A 25,291-nucleotide genomic window follows, 5' to 3' on the forward strand; every position below is an offset into this window, starting at 1 on the left:
TAGCAGAATTACAGTAATAAAACAGCTGTAATTAGTAGCTATTGTGATGTGAAAGGGGTCACACTGCAGTTCTGCTCAGCTGCACGGTGCATTTTTTGCCTCTTTCAGCTCATATTTTTGGTTTTTAATTTGTAATTGTTTTATACATTCTCACATCATGTATTTCCTCAGCTTTAGTTGCTGCCCAGCACCAAGCAACGGTCGAAGGAGCAACTAAACAGCTAAACAGTAAAATCTTTCCCAGGAGCTGGTGGAGACCGAAACAGTTAAAGGGAGAGTGAATTTAGGTGAGGTGAACAGAAACCCGACACCTTATAAATGTTAATGTTGACCCATGTCTGCTTGCCAACGTGTCTGCCATATTTTAAGTGTTTGGTTAAAACTATAACTAAAACTGTAAACCAAAAAATTCTTGAAGGCTTCTGAATGGTTTCTAACCACAAATACACAAAGTACAAGCTCAAAGAGGAGGCAATTAAAACGGCAAGGCAACCAACAAGGGGTCACATCTACTTTAATTCTACAGCTCAACATCAAAACCTGCCTCATAGTACTTAAAAATGTTTAAAACAGCCTGTCCTTTGACCCTCTGTTCAGACAAACTCCACAGAGGGACCAACAGAAGACAAACCTGTCCTCTAGGATGGACAAACATGCAGAACGTGTCATGGGGACTGAGACAGCTTTAACAATAAGGAATGACACAATGAAGTAAAGATTAAAATCATGTATGATAAAAAGAGGAAACAGTTAACAATATGAAGTCTGCTGCTGGACAGTTTAAATGGCCATTTTGGAAACAATCACAAAAATTGTGGTCAAGCCAATAACTGTATTAGCTTAGCTGACTTTCCAAGTTGGATACCTAGTTAGCTAGTAAGCTAGCCTAACTGTTTTGCAGCTGAACTGCTGGCCTTGTGTTCAGTGTTCTTTTTATATTTTTATTGTGAACTTGTTGGCAGTCAAAATTATAGATTTCATTATTATATTATATTCCAAACTTTATTCATACATGGAAGTATACAAAAATAGCATTATGGGTCAGCATAATCCCAAAAACTGTGGTCAAGCTAATACCTGCGTTAGCTGAGCTGACTTTCCAAGTTAGCTAGCTAGTTAGCTCATAAGCTAGCCTAACTGTCTCATAGCTGTCAATAAAAATAAAGTGCTGGCTTTCTTTTTAGATTTTATTTTGAACTAGTTGCCAGACAAACAAAAAGTATAGTTTTCATTCTAGATTATATTCAAAGCTTTATTCATCCATAGAAGTATAGAAATGTAGCACATCTTAGCTAAAAGCACAGTCATTGTGTGCTTTGTTACCTTCCTTGTGTTTATGTGAATAACTGCATGATCATAAGAAAAACAGCCTGATTAAAACTTTAACTTTAAGTGAGGACACTTCCATGTGTGTTGGGGAGCAGCATTTGTTTTTGGGAGCCTTCTCAGCTTTCCGCGGTGACCTGTGCTTTACTTCCAGGTCAGCGCCTTCTGCGGGTCCGCGGCACTCCCAACAATGTATCCCTTACAGGAGCGGGGAGAGCTGGCGCTTCGGCGGGTCCCTCTGGAGGCTCTTCAAAACACAGTTTCCATGGACACAAACTTGACCGGCAGAGGAGTGAGGAGTGTGTTTGTGTGTACACACTGTGTGAAAACTGGAGGCAGAGGAGAGGGTGAAGGCAGCACTGTGTGAGGAGGGGGTGTGCAGGTGCAGTTTGCATGTGGAACTTTGAAAAGCATGAAAATTAATGTTTAGGTTTCACTGTTTTCTGTTATTACAATTAGTCCAAACTTAAAAAAAAAAAAAAAAAAGAAAAGAAAAGAAAAGAAAAGGGGGAAAAAAAGCGCATGACACTTCCATGCTACCGTCGTCTTCTCCGGTGTTCACCGCCCGCAGCCGTGCGTGATTGACTGCCAGCAATCTGATCCAGTGAAAGACATTGACAACCAATAGGAAGCGGAGTGCGGCTTGTTTCCATGGGAGGCCCCGGGAGGCGATGCCAAGCCGCTAGAAAGCAACACGGTGAGCGGGGAGAGGCGCAAGCAGCAGCCGGGACTGTGGAGATCCTGCAGCCGCTTCGTGGCTCTCTGCACCCGGACGAAGGCGAGTTCACCAGGTAATTCATACTTCATCCTGTGCTTCGTAAGTTAATTCTGCCGTGTAAACCATTTCGCTGCGCCCTCGAGCTCAGCGCGTTCCACGTTTACGCACGAAATTTGCAGATTGTCAACTTAACTTTGCAGCATCGCCGGAGGTGTTGTCGGTCTGAAAACAGTAGAGGCTCCTGAACTGTGCCTTAATGACTGAAACTCGCTCTTTTAACTCAGGGCGAGGTGAGAAACCGTGAGATCATGTCCTCTTTCTGCCTGATTTCCATCCATCTCGCTTTTTGAAGGGTGACCGGACAGGAGACTTTGCAGATCGTTCGGCAGTTAAAGCCACAGCGGCGCAGAATGGATGGATTTCACGACCAGCAAGTGCCTTATTGCAACTCCAAAGTGAGTGATCACTGACCAAAAAACAGAAGAAATCAGACAACAGATCTTCCACATCAGCTTTCATTGTTCTTCTCTCTCATACTTTGTATTTATCTTGATCTCTGTCTTTCTCTCTGCTGCTGCCAAGACTCATTTCTCCCTCAGGGACCATTTAAGTTTCATTTAATCATCAAAGATAAGCAAGGTGCCCACTGCACTATACACAGTATGACTGTGCACCACGTTACAACTTTTTAATTACATCTGATGAGTGAAGCACAGATCCCTTTGCACGGGTCAGGCTTTAGAAGTGTGGAGGCATCAATGAGGCTCTGCCATTTGCTCTTTCAGTTGCACGTGTGCTGCAGCCAACAGCAGATTCAATGCTCCAGCGAGGAAAACAAAAAATTGATTTGTGTCTTTTTGTTTTTTCTTTTTTTGCAGAAGCCCCAAGAAAAGACAACAAGCTGCTCGAGGCCGGCGCATGACAGAAAGAGAAAATTCATTAAGTCCGACCTGGCTCTGGACACTGAAGGTAGGCAGAGGGCAGAGGGAGAAGTTAATTTCACGGCTCCTAAACATTTAGCAAAATTCAATTGGTTTGTGGCCACCTGTGCTGCTAACTACAGAATCTCAATTACAACACAGCGGCCTGTGATGATTCTCACAAGCCTCCGTCAGTGGTCAGAGACACAAATTGACTTGTTATTAGCTGCTCACGTGCCCACTGAGCTCCAGCGGCTCTGACAGCATATCAGCCCGCCATAATGAAGCCAGTTGTTTCTGATGCTTCTCCCGGGCTTTGACTGTGTTTTTTTAACTGCCTTCAAGCCTTGTTCTCTGCTTCGGTTCCCCCTCCAGAGCTTTTCCAGGACCTCAGTCAGCTGCAGGAGACTTGGCTGGCAGAAGGTGAGTGTTTCAAATCTCGAGCAAAAAAAAGGAGGAGAGATGGGTAAAAATGGATAGGTTGTGAGGGGGGAAAAAAGCTGCCTGGAGTTACTTGCCTAGCGTCGCAGTCCAATTAAAAGCCTGTGTGGAAGAGGCACCTTGTGTGTCATGCATACATTAGAGACTGCGAGCGAGGGGTCTTGAGGGAGACCGAGGAGGCTCTACCCAGAGAGTGTCATCACAAATTACCAGGAGAAGGCTCTCCGACGCTCACTGTCTCTTCTGCTTTTGGCAGGAGCTAACGCACTGCACGCCAGCCGCCACCACCTCCACCTCCACCTCCACCAGGGCTCTGCTGTAGCCTTACCAGCTCGCTCTCTCACTCCCTCTCATCTGCTCCCTCTCTCTCTCTCTCCCTCTCTCACTCTCTCTCTCTCTCTCTCTCTCTCTCTCTTTGCCTCCTCTCAGCACACCTCTCTATCTTCTCCAGCTGTACCATCACCTTGTCTTCTTCAATTTCATTTCTTGGCGGCAAACAAAAAAAATGGATCTATAATTTTTTTTTTTTAATCGCAGACTTCCAAACCACCAGAATCAGTCTCTCAAAGCGACAGTTGATTTTTTTTTTTTTTAAATATTTGTCATTTTCTTTGCTTTTTAATTTATTTTTTTCTCTGATGGCAAGACTTGCTCATTGTGGTCTAACTGAGACGTGATGCTTCAGGATTTAAGTGCGAGTGTCCTCTTTCCACCATGTCTGCAGCACCGAAGTTTTGGTTAGTGGTGAATATTGCTCATCTTTTCTTGACTTTTCTGTGTTTTTATGTGCATGTGCATGTTCCACTTTGTTCCTTTGCTTGACTTTTGTGGTTGCATCTCACTAGGAAGCAATTTGTTTTGATTATTGCATGCAGTATGAAAGTTTATACCTCAGTAGAGTGCAAGTTTCGTATTTTAGAGTGAAAAGTCGAACATTTTCAGAGTTACTGGAAGTAGTTTTTGATTTGTTCTGTCAGAGTTAAACCAGAAATCCAGACAGAGTGAAAGATGAACAGAGGGAAATCATATATCTGATTGGAAAGAATGGTTTGAGCTAGTTTCAACATGTGTATAAATTTGGAAAGTAAAACAAATGGCTGGTATTTTCTCTGCAAATGGGCCAAACATTGGAAAAAAAAACTGTTTCTTTTATGCCCTTTATAACAACAGTAACACCAGACTGCATCTTCCCTTTATAACACTGTATTGTTATATACATGCCGTGTTTAAGAAAAGAAAACCTTATTATTTAACACAAAAAGTTTGCGTAAATTTATAAAAATTCATTTTTAAGTACATGTGAAAAATGTAACGTTGGTAAAATTCAGTTTTCATGTGTGAAATTGCTGTTGGGGTTATTGCTTTAGCTGAAATTTGGATGATTACAAACGATGAGAACATCTGCTGTAAAAAGGCACAAATATCAGCCGTTTTCAACAGTATGCTGTTTTATTTGTGCAAAACAAGTCAATCAGAATTTGTAATAATTAAAATTTCTGCTTTTCTGTCAGAGCCTTACAGCAATAAAATGCTAAACTGCCCCCCCAAAAATACCTGTTTGAGCATATGAGTGAGTGCTCAGGTTGTAGAGCCATAATTCTAGTTGTAAAGTAGAACTCTCAAGTGCGGAGTGAAATTGAATCAACTTAAATACATTTTTTAAATTCGGGATTGAGCCGTCATACGTCGCCTGGGAAAAGTGTCGGCAGGAATTTTAGCTGGCACCCCTCACAGGTGAATCATTTATACGCTCCATCTATTCTTCAACACATTTGAAAATGCTCGCAGTGCAATCCAAAGCTTTTAAAAAATGGAAAGTATGCTTTGAAACAGTCGTCGAGCCGACTCTGAGCAGCAGTTAGATTATGAGGTGGCGCGCCGCTCACCGCAGGGCGTGTAAAAGAATAAGACACGATTTTAATATTTCAGTATCCAAAGTGAGAAAAGAGACGGCGGCGGCTGATAAGAGGTATTACTGTTAAAGATTACAGTTCTGCCTGTCATGGATCAATGTGATGATGTACGCTTCCAGAGTGTAGATTTAATGAATGACTTCCTGTCCATTAAGATGAAAAGGAATACCTCCCCATTTCTGAGATTTATTAGTTCAGGTAATTGGAACAAAGGGAGGAATTATGAGAGACGGACTGAATTTCCGACTCCGAGAGGTTGAGGGGCTTCGTCAGCTGACAGGCGTATGTTTGACACCCACAGACCACCTCTGCCCTCCACCTCCAGCCCGCTTCACCGGACTTATTTAAGCACCTTATTTAAAGTCTCATTCTTTAGTGATTCATCTCTTTAAGGGCACTTTTTCTTGGCTTTCGGCGCAGACATGATGTCGAATTTGTTTTAAAGTCAAGCTGGCACACAGCGCTGGTTCAGGAAATACCTCCAACAGTCTCTCCTGCTCAGGCCTTCGCAGCGTCTCCCTTTTCATCCTCGCTCCTTGTTTCCATTCTGCCCTCCTTTTTTTTTGTGTGTGTTTTGTTTTGTGAATGGCGGCAGATTTCCAGCTCTGCCGTTCTCCCCAGGAGTTTGTTGCAGGGATCAGCTGGCTCATTCACAGACTGAGGCCGGTGACTCATCCATCCTGTACTTCCTTTTGGACACACTGCTGCCTCCTTTTTGTTTTTTTTTTTGTTTTGTTTTGTTTCTCATCTCTCCTCTCTTTGTCTCTTTCCAAGTGAGCTTCTCTGAAGTTTCTGGGAGTTTGTGTAGTAATCTTGAGATGAGAGCTGTTTGTTTCCACCCTTGATTCTGTATTTGTGACGATTGTGCTGCTTTGGCAGATTTCAATGTTGTGGTTTTGAGCACTGAAGGGAAAAAAATCTGATTAGAGTCAAAGTGTTTCCTTTATATTCGTTTTAATATAGGATTCAAATTTCCATGTCATGGCCCTTTAAGAGAGCAAACAACAAAGTAGAGTGATACACCAAAGTAGTAGTGGTAGTATTTAAAAGAACTTCATACATCGATGGCTTGAAGTACAGCAGAATCTGGAGTGAACCCATTGCTCCATCTTTGTTTGCTGTTCTCTTCACCCGCTTGACATTGTTGGAAAATATGCAGCAATTTCTCCTCTTGATCTGTTGATTGTTTACTCTCCTCAATTCACACCTCTGGTTGGAGAAAAAAAAAACCCTGTCCCCGATCATATCACAAGCGACAAAAACGGGAAAATCAGTGATTTTTTTTTTGAAGATCTCCAGACATGTCGAGACATGTTACTGATGCTGTGATAATGAGGATCCACCTCATTGTGTGTATAAATAGACGTGCTAATGACACATTTAAATCTCCTTTTGCTTTTCGCCAGAGAGAGTCGAACTTGAGGGACGTGGAGAACTGTCACCGAGTGTAAATATGTGTGATATAAATATGTACATGCTTAATTGGAGCCGGAGCGGAGCAGGCTTCATTATTTTAGCATTAGCCTGAGTGCAGGGGCGTTCGAGGCGCAGGTGAAGCATTGGAAGGTTTGGAACAGACCTAACTCGGTAGGTACAGGTGGATTCACCAGTAGGGAAGAAGCCAATTAGATACTGTTAACAATGGGTGTTTGGCTGCTGGCAAGGAGTGAGAGCCGAGGCTGCCGAGCAGTCAATGGACGAGGCGACCTCAGGAAGTGGAATGAGGAGGTAGACGGTCACCGAAAGTAAAATATTATCTCCCTCACAGGCTGGCGTTTGGTGGAAAACACGGTTCATCGTACAGCTTCTTTAGTAAATGATAGAAAACACATTGTTCAAAACAGTTCAAGGTTATTCTGTACGTTCGTGTTGTCAGATCTGTAGTTTTGGTGCATTTGCTGTGATTTTTTTTCTCTTCTGAAGCCATGAAGGACTGTGTGAATAATTCTGATTCTGGTCAATCTGTTTTAATACAACAAGGCAGATTGTTGCACTAGAATCAAGAAAAATCTGATTTAATTTAGTTGAATTTAAGCCAACTTTGACGATAAGTCCGTAAAGAGCTCAGAAAAATGGAAATGGGAGCACCTACAATTCAATGAGAGCTGGGCAATGTTCATCTGCTGAGGAAGAGTGTTTAACACGACTGAAAGCTCCAGAATTGGTACTAAACTGACTTTTTTGTCAAGAAAAATCATCTTGATTGTATTTTTGTCACAAGTTCTAAAAACATGAAATTTAATAGGCGATGAAAACAACTCGACGTGGTGAATGTTTTTTGTCATGACTGCGAAGCTGCTGCAGCATATAAAGCCTCATTACACATTTTTTTAAAAACAAACACGGCCGTCAAAGACAGTACCTCTTGCCCTGATTTTCTGTAAAACATATTTTTCTCGGCTGTGTTTAAACAATGCCAGGATAGGCCAGCCGAATGTCCCAGGAGACTGTTCGCCAGAGGAGGGTATTGGACTGTGGAGAGCTGTGATCAATGCCGCGTTGTCCATCAACATCAGAAACAATCATTCCCTTTCTTCTTCTCTGCTTGTGTCTTTAGCTCAAGTTCCCGACAATGACGAGCAGTTCGTTCCAGACTTCCAGACTGAAAACTGTGAGTACGCGACCACGCCGCTCTCCCTCTGCGTCTCTGTGTGTTTGTGCATGTGTTAGTGTCAACATCTGTCGTGAGGTTTTTTTTTTTTTTTTTTTTTTGGTGTGTTTGTGCTCGGGGAGAGTGCATGTGGCGGTGTGTGTTTTTCCGTGTCTCTCAGTACCCTCACCTTTGCTCGCACAAGTGCTCTCTGGAGAGCTGCAGCAGTGTTGCGGGTCTGCAGACAGGTGCATGGGTGGGGGGTATCTCTCTGTCTCTATATCTGTCTCTGCCTCCCCTCTGTCGCTCGTGCACCTCTCACCACCACTGAGATATTATTGCACCGTGATTTATTTGCATAAACATCAAAATATTGTGGCAGATTTTTTTTGCGGGGTTGAAGTGATATTTTTATATCCAGGTGGGCCAAACTGCTGTCAATTGATGGCTGTTTTGATTTTTTTTTTTTAAATAAAATCTTTAAAAAAATGCTCCTCAATGACCTTTTCCTCGAAGTGCTTTTTGTGCAAACCATCCAGTGTGGTTAGATTTTCTAAATCAGGCAGTGTAATATTAGTAAATACTACATTTATCCTTTTCAGCTGAAGGCTTGTTGGCCTTCTGGTACACTCCCCAGTCTTCAGTGGGGATTTTACAGCATGACAGCAAGATTTTTTTTTTTCCTGCAAGAGAAAAATTCCATTTCTAAGAATACTCCCCAAGAGTTTGATAAACTTCTCCAGTGCCCGGCCTGAGCTGAGTGTAGGTTCACAGTAATAAGGATGAGGTAGTACTTCACCTGGTTGTGCACGGTGGTTGCACAGTGACTGGTGACTTGGCACGGCCCACTTCTGGAGGAAGATGTGCCAAGGTGGGGACAGAAATGGAGTGAGTGGAACTCAGTGGGACCCGGAGCGAGCACATGTCTTTCAGATGAGCCAAAACGCCCATGAAACTGTGAGAAAAGACGGAAAACAAGTCTTCCCAATGTCCTCAACGCCCTTTAACCTGCAAACAAAGTTGGACAAAAGACAGAATCTTGACGAGGAGAAAAGGTCGTGTGATTTTACAGTAGATTGTCAGATTCGAGCAGTCAGAGAAAACATTTGGGGAGGATGAAGCAGAAATGGGTCTGGCATTTAACTGGATCACAGACCTTTTAACCCCTTGCGAGCCAGATGACAGCCTGAGATCCTCGAGCTGGTTCCTGTTGGTTTCCTAGATTAAAAACCAGAGGGGGGGTCTGCTTTTTCTCTCTGTTTTTGCCATCAGTTTCTCGTACACCTTGAAACAACAGACCTGAGGAGCTCAGGATGAAGAGAACAGGCTCATCCTCTTAAAGTCCTTCTTTTTTGTTTGCAAACTTTAGCGTGCCTTTAAATCTAATGGTCTTTCTCTGATTTGGCAGCTTTAGTTGTTTTTTTTTTTTGTTTTTTTTTTTGAGGCTGATGAATTTTTTAAATAGATTTGTCTGTTTGGAGACGTTTTTTTTACTGCTCCCACAAACTGAACTACAGTTGTGAGGGTGTAAAAATAAAAATTCATCCTCCTGTTTGTCCTTGAAATATTCAGATTCCCTCCATTATCTGACTCGATTTTAGACACAACAGTAAACTAAAGACCCGACCACTGGGTGTGAATTAGCTCACCCTAAAATCCAACATGGAGGAGCGGCGCAGTTTACAGTGGAGAACCAGAGGTCACCGAGACTGTCCCGTTGTCCTTCAGAGGTAGCCAGGGTGGGTGGCCACGGTGGCAGGAGACTGCTGACCATCTGAATTGTCCTGTTGGCAAACCTGCAGCAGACTGGAGAGCCACTAACAGATGGCGGGAGGGTGAGGGCACCGTGGTTGGGCGCTCGAGCAGGCATCCCAGCCGGCAGCTCTCCCATATGGATTTCACCGAGCCGAGAGGTGGAGGAACGGGCGGTGAGATAGAGGGATGGAGATGGAGATATAGACAGAAGCTGTAAGAGAGGAGAGCGGGTGGAGAAGGGCATTGAGGGTGGAGGTAGTTAAATCTCAGTACTGCAACAAAGCAGCTTTGGTTTGTTCTTTAAGGACAGTTTACTGTTTTCTCTGTATTATCAATGAGACTGACAGTAAATAGATCCGACTATCAAGTATTGTCTGCGTATCCAAAGGCTGAAGCATCGTGTGGCTTCATGTGTTTTAAAGATCTGTGGTTCATCTTTGAATGAATGCGCTCGAGTCTATACTGTCGGCGAGTATTGATCATCGTTGGTTTTTATCATTTCAGGGTTTGTTGACAATAAGAAACATATAGAATAACAGCAGAATTACCCTTAAAATAGTTCTTTGGCCTGTTTTGCTGATTTTTGTGTTTAATTTTACTACATTTTGTCATCCTTCACATGAGCATTAACTGATTGGTTGTAAATGATGTCGGCATCAAATTTAATTTGAACCAAGTGTAAAATTAACTAGTTTTAACTGTATATGCTGAAAAATATCTTTAAAGGTCGTGTGGTTAGCATTAGCCAAAAAGTCATTGGTCCACTTTGTTGTTAGCCTGATTGTTTGCTTGCTAGTTTGCTATCTTTGCTAGCTAGTTCATAGCATTAGCAAAGGAGCCAATTTTTTTAAAGTAAAAAAATATCTGACAAGAATTTAATGAATTGCAGATTCTAATTTTCAAGAATGTGAATCCATTAAAATACAAAAAAAAAACATGTATTTAACTCACGTACCACAACAAAACAAGAATGGCCCCAAACATTAGCCTGAATGCCATTTCTGTCTGTACTCATACTGCATTTTGAATGAGCTACTTCTTAGTTTTACACCTGCTTCAATGCAATTAACAGCAAAATTAAAGCAACTGTGTTTTTACAATTTTATGAGTTTTGGTATTCTGAAATAAAAAATAGAAATAAAATAGAAGGAGAGAAAGAATCTGTGTTGAGGAGTTGTGTAGCTTCAAAGATAATATCAGAAGAGCAGGTTTGAAAGTGTTATTTTATATTTTTCCGGCCTCTGGAGAAGCTCGCGGTTTCCCTCAATGTCGACTTTGCACTCTCCGTCCACACAGCACAGAAGCAGCATGTGAGCGGCCTCGAAGCGAAAGTGTCCTCAGGCTGAAGGAGGAGGAAGGAGAATTTTCTTTGTCTCAAACTCCAACACAGATGCTTACCATTAGCATAACTTAGCAGGGAACGAAGGAGTAGAGGAGGTGTAAAATGAGGCCACACGTTACCAACAGATCTGAGCCTCCATCATTTAACAGCAGAGGCGAGCACCTACAGTAGGTGAAAATGGAATGGAAGGTTTTTCGCTGTTGCCAAAAGACCTGTATTTTTTTTATGAATGGACTGGAGAAATATCTGCCAAACGCAGGCTCTGGTTCTGCCAAAACACACAATTTGTACCTGAGAAAACACAACGTTTGGGGCCAAGAGTTCTTTGATAATGTACCGAAAGGATTGCCAGAAAAACAGCAGCTAAAGTTTCATGATCAGATCCGAGTTTTGCAGGAAAATGTAAGAACAACTAATGAATTATAAACAAAGAATTGTGTTTCCAGCGTGTGACCACATTATTTATTCCATTTAAAGCAAAGATTTTCACACACAGAAGACAAAACCAAAAAAAAAAAAAAACATTTGCATTCAAAATAGACCCAGTAATTGTTCTAACTGCTTCTTCTTTTAAACACCCCACCATCTTGGTTAATCAATATGTAGATAATGAGAGCAATCAAGCAGTGATGGGCATGACATTCTGGACTAAAAAGGAAGTCTCTGTTTCAGTCAGTGGCAATGCCCTTGCTATTGATTTGTGTACCTTGGCACCCCGCTGACGAAATCTATTGTGACATTTCCATTTCTAATTTAAGGCCCTGTGCTGCAGCACACATGAAGCTATTGTTAATCGCTGGTGTGACGCTTACAAAGCATTTTTATAGCCATTACTCATTCATTTTATACGTAAATTGACTCATAAGTTGATGTTTGAAAGACATGTAGTCCAGCATCAGATGAGATGAAACCAGAAGAAAAAGGACTAAATGTACATTTGTTGTAACAGGTAATTAAAGTGACACTGATTGTGATCACCACAGACAAAACTGAGGTATTGTTTTGACTCTGTGAGCCCTTAACGAGGCTCTGCCATGCCAGCGTCGTCAAAGGTCTCCCCTCAGGAAGTGTCTCTTTGACCTCCAATCGATGACCCGGAAAGGTCAGGCCCCCAGCGAGGGCTGCGAACAACCCCTGAGCTTTGTCATGCCGGGCCCGTGTGGCCCGTCCCCCAGGGGCTCTGCTGTGCGTCAGATGGGGTGTTGGCAGATCGACCCCTGCTCGTACGGCAGCTGTCAGTCAGCCGTGAGAAAACTCCCCAAAACATCCTCCTCTCTCAGGTCCTTGCAGCCTCAGAGGCCCACAGACTGCGGCTGTATTTGAAAGAAAAATACTCCCAAACCACAGATTTGACTCTTCTGGGTCATCAAATGTCCAAATGTTTGTGTTTTAGTTGGACCGGGAGTCAATGGATTTCCTTTCCCCATTCATATATTCAGTGTTTTTAACTCAGGAAAAGGTCGTTTCTTGGCCAGAAACGCCGTCGCTTCGTGTGCAGTCGCGGTGAGACGGCGATTGGCGAGGCAACCCGAGCCCGACTTCATTCTGACTGACTGGGTTTTCGTCAGAAGCGCAGCCAATTGGATTAGCGTTGATCATGACTTGAGATGATGGGATGTTAATCAGGACTGATCAGGCACTTAACAGCCCCTCAGATGCACCAGGCTCACTGTGGGGCCATAGGTAGAGAGCGCAGCTCCCCCCCCCCCCCCCCCCCAGATCAATGAGCCCTGTTGTTGTCGTCTGGAACGTATTGACAGCCATCTGAAAGCAGATAGAGCATTTATAGGAGCTCATCGCACACACGCTTTTATGATTGTCATATTTCACCAACAGAGTCCCCGTCAGGAAAATGAGATTTGAAGCGAGTCATTTGTGTCAGTGATGGACTGAAATGTCAAATGTGTTTGTGGACGGACGCTCAGTTTTTTTAACTTAACTAAATTTATCCGTCATGAATTCTCTTAATCAGTGTTGGCTTGGTACACATCCATACAGGTACAAGTACTGGTATCTGTACTGTAGTATGGTAGAAGAAAGCTGCTGCATGTGGGGTTGACAGCTTTGTCCTTTTGTTTCATATACTCTCTGATCTAATGGATAAAGGACAGTCACAGTGATTAGAACCAGCAGCATTTTCTTCCCAAAATATGTTGATTTGATTGTTTTTGTTACGTTTTTTTTGTGAATAATTTGTAGGAAGTGACTGAGGAAAGAGGTGGAGACTCGACTTGACATAAAAAGCTGCTATTTCTAAAAAAAGTTGAGTTGAATTTCAGTGCAGTGACCAAGAACAGCATTCTGCTGTAAACGTGCAAAAATGCTGAGCACGAACATAAAAACCTCCTTCACGCTCTCAAAACCCACATTATTTGATACCAACCTGCTGTTTGACAGGGAGGCGCTTCATTGTCATCACATTTCTAAATTAGCTTCTCTCATCTGTCTTCCTCTCTGTGTTTAGTGGCTTTCCACGGACTGCAGCTGAAGATCAAGAGGGAGCTGCACAGCCCGTGTTCAGAGCTGAGCTCCAACTGCAGTCAGGACCGGCCCTTCAAACTCCAGTATGGAGAGAAGTGCCCATACGTCAGGTGGGCTCTGCCGGACACTTCAAATACACAACTTGTAATCTACACTTTCAGTTTATTTGGCATGTTTAAATTCATTTTCAGTTGTAAATCTTGTATCTTTTATCTTTTATTTATCTGACAATAACTTTGCAAACACTCTAACATTTCCAATTAGATGTCCCAAAAACTCTTATTTTTCTTTTCCAAGTAAATCCAAAGCATCTAGTGACAAGCTCTTGAGCTGATCTGATTTGTAGTACGTGACATTCAGTCTGCCTCAAGCTCGTCTAATGACCTTGTGTGCAGAAAGCCGTCATGAAACTGTGTTGCATAAGTGGTGATTCATATGTGTGATTCATTTGCTCACCTGGTGACCTCTGCTCAGAATTATAATCTAGCATTTGGCAGAGCTTCGCTTTACATCAGAATCTCCACAGTGTACGCCAAGAGGTGGTGCAACGTTCCTTAATATATCTGTCCATGTCAGCATGTGTCTGAGCTAACATTTGATTTGAAAAAAATATACTATGTAGGATGAATGTGTGCCAAACAAAACATGTTTATAATAATACAGATCATATTGGACACTTGTACCAAACTCCCTTTAAAAAAGTACAAATGTAACATTTCTGATAATACAGATTATATTGGACACTTGCACCAAACTCCCTTTAAAAAAGTACAAATTTAACATGTTTATAATAATACGGATAAAACACTTCTACCAAACTCCCTTTAAAAATGTACAAATTTAACATTCACAATAATACGGATGATATAGGACACTAATACGGATGATATAGGACACATGTTTGTAATAATAAATAACGTTGGACACTTGTACCAAACTCCCTTTAAAAAAGTACAAATTTAACAATCTGAAGCACACAAAAGCAACCATTCACCTACAGTTAACTTTGTAGAAATTACTTTTAATTTAAATTTAAAGATTTCTTTGACGTGAAGCTCTATAGTATTGGAAGTAAAGTAACTTAATATATTTCTATAAATCCTTCTTTATATTTGCTTTAGTTTCTAAAATATCTTTTTCTGTCATAGCAGCCAAATTTAAGCAGTCTGATGCTCAAATGTTTGGATAAAGTGAGATACGACACCAAGCATTTGATTATAAAAATGCTCTGTTCAATCCAGACGGAATCGAACCCCCAACACCGACATGACTAGAACCCCATTTGACTCTTCTGTCTACCACAGTGCCTATGAGCAGAAGCAGCCTGCAGGAATGAAGCCCTCCAGCCCAGTGACGCCCCCCTGCAGCACCCCAGTGTCCCCCCTCCATCATGCCTCACCCACGGCGGCCCCGACACCCAAACCCGACAGGACCTACGCTCACATACCGCCCTCGCAGCCGCTCCCTGACAACGCCTACTCCATGGACCACAGGTACTGCCGCCCGCAGCCTTTTACATTTACATCACATTTACATGTGGGGCTTTTAGCTGGCGGTTGTACTCAGAGCAGATTCTAATAAGGTCACAGCAGATGGAGATCTGCGTTTTATGTACAGTGGATCTCATTGGCTGAGACGCCGTTCAGTGGGAGGAGCCAACAAACTGCTATCTACAGGACAGAATTCCTGATCTAAAGGCAGTGTTTCCCAAACTTTTTGGCCAGTGAGCCCTTAAAATAAAGCCCCGTCATGTGACCCGTCATTTAGATAACTCAGAAAGGCTGGATGTGTCTTTTCTGTTGGTGGCGGTGTGTTCACAGGATACAGCAGCTGAGTTTCTCTTGTAAGCTCTGTGTTTAAATCAATGCTGAGCCAATCAGCCGCTCAGATCACAATCATCATGTTCTCTTAGTGTAGACGAGGTTTACAGCCACAGTTTGCTTTAAACAGATTTTATTTTTCATTTTAAGGGACAAATTTTCTCATGTGTTTCTTAAAAAATGGGTGAAATATTCATTAGTTCATCCTTTGTTCTGGTGTTCCTGCTTCCTTTACTTATATTTCTTACCTCATTTGAGAAGTTTGTGAATTCATTCTTGACCACCATTTCACCATTTTTCAAGAATAAATATTGTCGTTTTAGCTTTTCACTTGGGAGTATTGTCTGAGTTCTTTGTCTTATGCGACAGTGAAGAGAATATTTTGTGGTTTGGGGCAAATAACGGGCAATTTGAAGATTTCAGGAAATTGTGATGAGCAATTTTCTGATTAATCAAGAAAGCTAATAGGTGGTTAAGTTAAGAAGCATCATGTGTGTTCTGTAGTTCTAACGTTGCATTCAGTGTCTTCATTCTGTTCTGAAAACGGCATCAAAGTAAACAAAATGAAGTTTCTGACTCTGTGTCTGTCTGATAATGTCTGCACTGATCTTCTGGTCCCGCTCAGATTTCGACGTCAGCTCTCGGAGCCGTGCCACTCGTTCCCCTCCCCGCCGATGATGGCTCGGGACGGCCGGCCCATCTACCACAGGCAGATGTCGGAGCCCAACATCCCCTTCCCTCCTCAAGGCTTCAAGCAGGAGTACCAGGACCCCCTGTTCGAGCACCCGGCCATGATGGGGGCACCGCTGCCCCACGCGTACCCCGCCTCCATGATGATCAAACAGGAGCCGAGAGACTTCACCTATGACTCAGGTGAGGGGTCGAGAAATGCTGTTGCGTGGTTGTTTGTGTTTTACCTTGAATTTCTGTGGTAAGTGAAAGCAGCACGGAGCAACAGCAGCATTTTTTTTTTGTTTTGCTTTTTGCTGCCAAAGCGTTATCATTTCAGGAATGGGAGAAGAAACGGGAGGAGGGGGTGGCGTTTATTGAGTTTGCCCATTATTAGGGCCGGGGATCTGGTTGGACTGGGTGTCTGCGCCGGTCGCCATTTCCTGTGGTGCTCTAATAGAAAAGGGGGCGGAGGGCGGGGGGCGGAGGAGGGTTATGCCTGGTCACAGTCCAAAATCCGCCCTCCCACGCTTGTCCGCTCCCTTTAGTTACAGAGTAAAGGGACCTAATCTCCAGCCCGCGGCCACTGCAGAGCCCGAGGCTACATCAGGACATGAATGAACATACGGCGGACTGCTGGCTTCATTCACAAGGGGGACGGAGAGGAGCCCGGAGAGGCAGAGCCGGAGGAGAGTCTGTGTGACCAGTCAGGGAGAAAGGCAGCCTCTTCCCATGACGATGAGCTCGAGGAACACACTGTGGGCCTCCCTCTGCTCTCTGTCATGTCAGACTTTCTTTGTTTTCCAGCAGCAGCTCTGCAGTTCTTGTCAGGGAAAAGCCAGGAAAGTGTGGAGCAGTGGAAGCTCGCGTTTCAGACCGCGCGGCTTCTAATACTTGTTTCTTAACAAACAGGCTACAAGCTACCTGGTTAGAGATGATTATTTTTATACATTCAATACATTTTTTATCAATTATTTTGTCTGAAAAGGGCAAAAAATTATGAAAAAAGAAGTTTCTGTAGTCCAAACTGAGGTCTTCAGTCACAGCGAGAAGTTTGTTTTGTCCGACCAACAGTCAGTCAGTCAGTTAATAATGATATAAAACTGAGAAAATCAGCACATTTTCACATATAAGAAGCTTGAATCAGCAAACGGTTGCTTGATAAATGGCTTAAACAGTTAATCCATTCTAAAAATGGTTAGCGATTCATTTTTTAGATAAATAGGCGAAGCTGTTGTTTGTTTCGACACTCGTCAGGATCTTAAATGGACATTTCACAGCAGCAGAGTAAATCAAACACACTGTGAAGTCGTAGGAGCTGTAGTTTAATGATAAAGGTAAATGAATCACATCATAAATGAAGCATTGTGGTCCAGCCCAAAAACTCTGTTCTCCAGATGTAAGAGAACATGCTAGTTTATTACAGACCTTGGCAAAAATCAGCACACACAGAAAATACCATTCCCACTAAAATCGTCACTGTAATATCTGTCGATAACTGCAGTATGATTTTTTTTTTTTGCAGTAAACTGCACAGGTCAGAGTACACTGTTAAGATTATGAATAAAGAGACGGAAGCTGTATATTTTGTTTTACAGTCTTGTCGTGTCCACTGCTGTACTGCGCTGTGTATCCAAGATGGAGTATCAGAGTGAATTTATTAGCAGTCACAGTGGAGCTTGTTGACTGGAGCAGGCCTGTTGGAAAGGATGGGAGGGGAGCTGGTAATTTCATTAGCTGCAATTTCCTCTACAAGCCCATTACTTTGATGAAGTTCAGAAATGTTTATGGGCCTAAATGAAGGGCCTCAGTCTGTTTATTGAACATTCACTTTGTAACCTGTTTTTTTTTTTTTTTTTTTTATCACAAGCCGCGGCCGTGATGTCTGTGTTGTGGGAGGTTCTGACATACGCAGTAAAAAGACGAGTCAATGTGCACAGTGTTGTAAAGCCGGTGAATACTGTTGTACTTCTGTACAAAAGTGAAAGTAATTTTTAAAGGATTGTGTGATTGGATGTGAGGTTAGACAGTTTTAAAACAACTGATATTATACACATTTAATTTTAAAGCCCCTGAAAACTTGCCTTCAGTTCTTCATCTCTGAGCGGTGGTGCAGGAAGTACTTTTACTTAAGTAAAGGTAACAGCTGGTTTTTCTGCTCTCTGCTAGCGCCGTGAGCTAACTTCAACGTCAAGCGAGCTCAGAAAACACAGCTGCAATTACCGCTTAGGACCAGCGGTGTCACCAGAGAGAAAGATTTTAACTTTAAGATGGTAAACATGAAGCCAGTTTCAACGACTTTATATCCTGTCTGGAAGCTTAGTCCGCAGTCAACACATCATAATTTATTACTTTATTTGTTTTTGTATTAATGAGAATAAAAGTGCAGTACTGGCTTCCAAAACGTAGTGGGGTAGAATTCTAAAGTGGCATAAAATGTAAATACTCAAGTAAAGTACCTCAAAGTTATACTTAAGTGTTTAGTTGCGTTCCGTCATCTGCTTCACTGTGTTGATGCATTTTGATCAGATTTGATTGACAGCAGCTCTGCAACATAAACAAACAAACAACTGTCATCACATTTTGACTTGCTAAATGCTGATAGGTGCATGAAAATATGTGACATCATCTTTTTCCAAGTGAGCCCCGCCCACCTCAAGGCGTTGAAAAGAGCTCAGGGAAAAAACAGGAAACGAACGTGTTGAAACAGACTGTTTGAGAAAACGGGTTTTAAGGACCTTTAAATGGACGTTTAGCTGTATTTAGCGAACACGCTGCAGTTACACACTATCCAGAGAAAAAAGTCAAAGAAACTAACACCTTCAGGTCCGTGTAGTTTTGATCTGAGACAGTATGTTAAAGCTTTATCTCGAGCCCTCGAATCACGGCTAAACTTACATCATGTCAGCTTGTGTTTTCACTCGCCGGCGTGTTTTATTCTGGAGTAAATCTTCCTCTGAGTGGAGGCGCTCGGAGCGTGTATGAGCGGTGTGATACAGTGAGCTCGCCTGTGGCTGGGAGCCATTGTGATGCTGGTGCTGGAGGGCATGTTCTTTAATCAGAGCCAGTGGTGCATTGAGTGAACAGGCTTTGACTGCTCTCAGATAACTGAGATAGTGTTCTTAATGCTGCCTTCGGGCCCTTTAACACCCACTCTCCCACTCTTGCCTGGCTTTCAGCAGAAGTGCCTAGCTGCCATTCTGTCTACTTACGGCAAGACGGCTATCTGGCTCACACTAACAGGACTGAAGGTACCGACGATGATTCCAGTGAATGTTGTGATGGTGCACTTTGGATTTTTGCTCAGTTTCATATCAAACGTTCCTTATTTATCCTATTTTCCAGGTTGTATGTTTGACAAAGTGGTGAGGCATTTCTACGATGATACCTGCGTGGTGCCTGAAAAGGTTGAAGGTGAGTCCTCGTGGCGTGCGTCGAAGGCTTTCAAATGCTGCACTGCAAACTGTTGCACGTGCAGGTACGTTGAAACACCGTGTGTGTGTTGCAGGTGACATCAAGCAGGAGTCGGGCCTGTACCGCGAGGGCCCGTCGTACCAGCGCCGAGGGTCCCTGCAGCTCTGGCAGTTCCTGGTGGCTCTGCTGGACGACCCGTCCAACTCCCACTTCATCGCCTGGACCGGCCGCGGCATGGAGTTCAAACTCATCGAGCCAGAGGAGGTGAGAGGCTCAGAGGAGCATTGTTACGTATATTTACAATTATTTATCTCCAGTGTTATCATGTTATCATGATTCATTTGATTTAAAGGGCCTTTTTGTAACTTTAGGACACTTTACATACAGAAAACAAGCAAACATTAATATAAAGTTTGTCTTTCTAGTTATTTTTTAACAAAATATTGTTTTAGCACAGCTTTCACATTCACATTGTGAATATTTGAAGTGTTTCTCACATGTCGGCACGCAGGTTGATGCTAATCGTTGTCCATTTTTACTGTAACTATAATGCTGCTATACAGTGGAGCAGCGACGCTACATGAGCCTGATTAATGCTGCAGGCACGGGGATTCAGGCAGATGGCAAACCGGATGTAATTTTAGTGGATGAGAGCAGGACGGTAAAATCAGATGAGACCGGCAGAGAACACCAGAGATGGTGACATAGACAGCATTCAAGCATTTTAACATATTTCAGTCCTCTGCGGCAGAATTTATACCTGGATGTTTCGTAGCTCCTTCACTCAAAGGGAAAACATGGGCGAGCGGGACAACGTGGAGCTAATTATGAATAATGATGAATAATTAATCGAATAATGCATTTAATAATGAATAATTCTTTGTAAACATTGCAGAATCACCATAGCGGCCTATTGTCGCATGTGTTGCCGTCCTGCCATTCAACAGTTTGTCTGCCTGAATCTATGTGAACGCAGCACAACTGTGGTGAACGACAAGCGTGCTACAGCCGGTGCACTGCCGAAACGTTCAGTAAAACATTTTCCAACATTTCTGTTCCACGTGTCTGAATAATGGTCTGTTGTGACAGTATTTGTTTGGGTCACAGGGCGTCCCAAACCGGGGAGGCTGCAAACTGAACCGAACGTCCTGCACAAATTCACGTAGTGTTACAGCGCGTATGTTTGACTCCTTCAACTTATTATAAGTCAGTGGAGAGAAAATTGAGAAAAACTTTGGATTGATTTTCAGTTTTTGTCAGATTTTTATCATCGTAACCTGAATATCTGCTGCTGGTCTGATGAAACAAGCAATTTGAAGGCTGTGAGAAATCACCATCTTCATGGTTTTCTGACATTTTCTGGAAAGATTAAACTGTTAAATGTAAAATAATAAACACTTTAATTGATAATGAAACTAATGGTTAGTTGCAGCTCAGGCTCAGTGTGTAACAGTTGTGTGTGTGTGTGTGTGTGTGTGTGTGTGTGTGTGTGTGTGTGTGTGTGCGTGGATGTGAGGGAAACAGAAAAAACAGGTTGTGTGATGTACCCAGGTGAAATTATACGACGTCAAAGGTGAACATTTGATGTTCTCCGCTCTTAAAGTGGTCAAGTCAGGTCTGGCTTTGCCATAATAGTTGTTTTCCACCCGGCTGACCCTTAAGGCCAGAGCCTGCTAAATATTTCACAGAACAGATTCCTAAAAATAAAACCCATGTTGACGGTTGGGCCTTTTGAAATGGAAACAGAGGCTGGGTCTGTGTGCGCCCACATCACACAGTGGGCTCAGTCACTGTCGCTCGCTGCTGGGGGATGGAGTAGGATGCAGGGTGCAGGCAGGGGGTGGGAGTGGAGATAGAGGGGTATCTGGCAGAGGTTCACGCAGCCCGACGGTGTATAGAGGCACGGGCCAGCTGCAGCTAACAGGAGGGCCCATTCATGCCATCAGGTGACCAAACGCGCTCGCTTTGGGGCGCCGCAGACAACCGTTAGCCAGCGGCTTCTGCCTTTTCGGCGGGCAGGTGAAGCGAGAAAAGACGGCAAATCCACTGATGTTTTTTGATCCCTGAATAACAGACAGATGAACAAAAGAGAAGAAGAGGAAACATGAGGAGTAGAGCAAACGTGTGCAGAGGAGAAGAGCAGTGTGGGTTTGGACGGCGAGGCCGGGTGGTGGGTGGTCTGGTAGACAGGTGCTGTAACATCTGCTGCCTCCTCCGCTGGGTGTGTGACAAGCTCCTAATGAACACATCCCTGATCAGGTCTGCTCAGGCTGGACGCACTCTAATTACTGTTATTAGGAAAATAAGGTTTAATAAGTTTGTTTAACATTTCAGCTGCCGCGACCGTCTCGTCAGGAAATCAGGTCGACCGTGCGTGTTCTCGTCTGATGCTTATGCATTTTGGCCTCCTGCTTTGTTTCTGTTGACTGACTGCCTTTGTGTTGTTTTTTTGTGTGTGCGGTGCGAAGGTGGCCCGTCGGTGGGGAATACAGAAGAACCGACCGGCGATGAATTACGACAAGCTCAGCCGGTCGTTGCGCTACTACTACGAGAAGGGCATCATGCAAAAGGTAAAAGAAACCTCAGAAGGCAAACTGAGCAACTTGATGTGAACCTCTGTTTACTCAGATGGATCTTTGCTGGTATTCACACACTCTGAAAACAGCTCAGCAGTTAAAGAGGAAAAGTTTGGAGCTTGTGTGCACAGTAATGGCCTCATTGACAGCACCTGTGTCAGAGGAGGAGCATGCGTTAACTCCCCTCCCCAGGAGAGCTCATAAAAGGAGGTGGAGCACCTCAAACAGGGCAAACCTGACGAAGATTGGATAAAGAAAGTTTTTTTGTGAAATCAATAAACAGGAAATCGTTCAAAACTTCAACATCAACCAAACTGAAAGCTCGAAACGTCACCAACTCTTAAATTTAACAAACGCAGCGAGATCTCAGAGCTGTTTTTGTTTGTGGAGGTGTTGCTGCAGCTGTTTCACCACCATCCACAATTTAATTTTCTCCAGCTGTGAGCAGCTCCTCCATTTCCTTTGTGCATTGCTGGTGAATAGAGAACACAGACAACACACTGAAAAATGTTCTTTTTGTTTAATCCTTATTTAATCTCGCTTCCAGTGTGAACACGTTATACACTCAAAACCTGCTCAGAGTTGGTCTGTATGCTGGTTTTGTATGCTGAAGCCGTTTTGTGGATTGACTGTCAAATTAGTCGATTATCCATAAACATGAAGACATGAAAGTGATTTGAGTTCATGCTTTTTGTAAAACGAGGTTTTAAAAATGAGTTGTCGCCTTGTGATGACAAATGAAAACATTTTTACGCACAGATAGATCATAACAAATGATTGTGTTTGATGGAGGAATTTTGGTTTTTCCTTTGTGGTCATTTATATTTTCCTTGTAAAAGTTTGTATCCACTGAAATACACGATGAACGATATGACGCAGGCAGCGCACCTCTTTGTACCTGCTGCACAGATCCATGCGGCTGATGTCGTGTTCAGTGCGCACGTGATGCAGCTGGTGAAGCAGGGTGTGGGGGTGTAGGTCATACTAACTGCTACTCAACTACAGGAAGCTTGATTTGATTATTTTTATGTGCAGTGTAGAAAATGTTGCTCTGCCTCTGGAACTATGAGGTATTTAATTCACAGATTGTACTCGTTTTTTACACAGTTCTGTGTAGTTTTTACCCATTGAGGGTGGTGAAGCCTCACGTAGAGAAAAAAAAAAAAGGCCAGCTGCGGAAAAATAAAGACGATTGTTATGGACGCGTCCTGCTGTGGCCACACAGTAAACAGTATTACTGCAGTGATTTGTAGTATTTTTTAAAATAGTTTTCTATACTTCTATACTATCATTAATGTCCCTCCTCGTCCTGCCCGTCTCCGTCCAGGTGGCTGGCGAGAGATACGTCTACAAGTTCGTGTGCGACCCCGAGGCCTTGTTCTCCATGGCGTTTCCCGACAATCAGCGGCCGGTGCTGAAGACGGACATGGAGCGGCAGATCAACGAGGAGGACACGGTGCCGCTGTCGCACTTTGACGAAAACATGGCCTACGTACAGGAGGGGCCCTACTGCCAGCCGCACCCCTACAGCGAGGGCTACGTTTATTAACATCCGCCCCACAAACACACGCACACACACATACACACACACACGCACAGACCTCCACTCCCCTCCCCCGCCTCCTCCATCCATACACCTGAGACTGTCATGTCCTCTAATTCACAGTCGCTCCGGGGAAAGACTGAACACACACACATGCAGCGGAGCTTCCTCCTCTCTGTCTCTCTCACTGAACACATCCTCCGTCTCGCTCTCGTCTTCACGACGTCAAAGCCGCACAGCAGGATGGAGAGTGCACTTTATGGACAGGAACGGCGCGGCGTCAACCTGCCGGGGGCTAGCTATGTGCTTTTCTTTTAACCGCTGTTTATGTTTGTACATTAATGTGGAAATCATTCTGTTTGGGTTTTTTTATTCTTATGATTTGGAGCATGTGGCGCCCAGGTGAGACAGGACTCAACGGCTAATTCACGCCATCACCCGAGGACTGAATCTTTGACTTCCTGCAAAAGACACAGTCTGGTCTGCACACGTGCAGCAAATGGAAGGATGATCGCTTTTGTTCGACTGTCCTTCAGTTTGTTCTCAAACAGCCGTCCTGTACTTTCATGCTCCTTTAAATGAATACTGGCAACGTATTGTAACGATACTTTAATGGTGAAGTGATTATAGACTTGAAACAGTAACGTGATAATAAAAGAGACATTTAGCTCCATTCAGTGAGAACTGCCTCAGCACCGGTTTGAGCACAGCACCTCTCTGCCCCTCGTCCAATCAAAGCATAGATCTCATCACGTAGGTGTTTTTGCGACATGAACTGGATCATCCCTTCGATGGCTGAAAGACCTCATGGGTTAGTAAAGATGAGACCGGCACACAAGGATGCACTCGAATTGTACTGATGAAAATACTTTCTCTGCATCACATGTGAACGGCCTGAGTTTAGGATAATCACTGAAGCTCCAGGCCGCTGTAAAATAACTCATTCACTGTAAACAGCAGTTTTTTCCTTTGTACTCTGAAATACGTCAAAGCAGCAGTCATTCATTTGTCCTTCAGATGTTCAGTTTTTCAATGAATTAAAGGTGAAAGTGTTTGTACAGTTAAAGTGGACACAGCAGTCAGTCAGTCTGTCAGCACATTCAGGATATTATTTGCTTCCCCAAATAAAAAAAAAGTTATTTTATTGGCTTAAAGAATAAAAATTAAGAAAGAAAAAACATAAATTCACATTTATTTCCCTGATTTTTCTTTCCTGTTATGTTCCAGGGGAACATGAGGTGTATATTTTGCTTAGAACTTGTTGCTTTGCCATCGATAAAGTTGCTTTTTTGGTTACAAAAAAAAAAAAAGGTATAAGAAATATTTAGAGTTTTATAATGTGATGAAAAAAATTCATGTTCTAACAAAAATAGTGTTCCATTGTATAATCAGATAAATGCACATTTTGTTGCTGCTTCAAATTGTAAGTGTATTTTCTAGTCTTGAAAAAAAAAAAAAACAGAAGTGCGGCAGTTATGGCCTGCTGTTCTGGTTTTCTCTCTTTTTTTATTTTAACTTTGTTTTTTTATTTGTTTTTGTTCAATTTGAGCATTAAAAGAAGAATCTGGTCAGTCTGAGTTGTGTTTGTTGAGGTTCACGTGTGTGGGATGGGATTGGCAATTGCAAGAATTCTGTAATAAAATAGTTCTGAAAAAGAAGTGATCACCAATTTTCAGATGTTTTACGCGATCCATCATTTACCTGAAGCATTTTGTTCTCGGCACAGTTTTCTGTCGCTCGGATCTGATAGAAAAATGCAGTTCTGTGATGATTTCCACACTCA

General features: G+C 43.0%; 1 protein-coding gene across 7 annotated transcripts; it reads left to right on the forward strand.

Moving 5' to 3' along the window:
- The first annotated feature begins 1,612 nt into the window (after positions 1-1,612).
- On the forward strand, positions 1,613-25,085 carry etv1 (ETS variant transcription factor 1). Of its 7 annotated transcripts, none has more exons than XM_076736269.1 (13): positions 1,636-2,117; positions 2,397-2,499; positions 2,923-3,013; positions 3,340-3,387; positions 7,876-7,929; positions 13,470-13,596; positions 14,791-14,979; positions 15,932-16,179; positions 19,155-19,226; positions 19,321-19,389; positions 19,484-19,653; positions 21,858-21,959; positions 23,293-25,085. In XM_076736269.1, exons 1-13 carry the CDS (start codon positions 1,978-1,980, stop codon positions 23,512-23,514), a joined length of 1,635 nt encoding a protein of 544 aa, XP_076592384.1. In that variant the 5' UTR covers positions 1,636-1,977; the 3' UTR covers positions 23,515-25,085. The 7 variants fall into 7 exon arrangements, with proteins under 7 accessions (XP_076592390.1, XP_076592384.1, XP_076592389.1 ...); XM_076736270.1 differs by having other exon boundaries at positions 1,833-2,117; positions 19,158-19,226; XM_076736275.1 differs by lacking the exon at positions 2,397-2,499 and having other exon boundaries at positions 1,613-2,117; positions 19,158-19,226.
- The last annotated feature ends 206 nt before the right edge of the window (positions 25,086-25,291 follow it).

Source organism: Chaetodon auriga, chromosome 8 (assembly GCF_051107435.1).
Source record: "Chaetodon auriga isolate fChaAug3 chromosome 8, fChaAug3.hap1, whole genome shotgun sequence".
NCBI classification, from domain to species: domain Eukaryota; kingdom Metazoa; phylum Chordata; class Actinopteri; order Chaetodontiformes; family Chaetodontidae; genus Chaetodon; species Chaetodon auriga.

Coding starts and splice junctions, on each gene's coding strand:
- etv1 (XM_076736269.1), top strand. CDS start 1,978: ATGGGAGGCCCCGGGAGGCGATGCCAAGCCGCTAGAAAGCAACACGGT. Junction 3,014..3,339: donor CCTGGCTCTGGACACTGAAG/GTAGGCAGAGGG, acceptor TTCCCCCTCCAG/AGCTTTTCCAGGACCTCAGT. Junction 21,960..23,292: donor AGAAGGGCATCATGCAAAAG/GTAAAAGAAACC, acceptor GTCTCCGTCCAG/GTGGCTGGCGAGAGATACGT.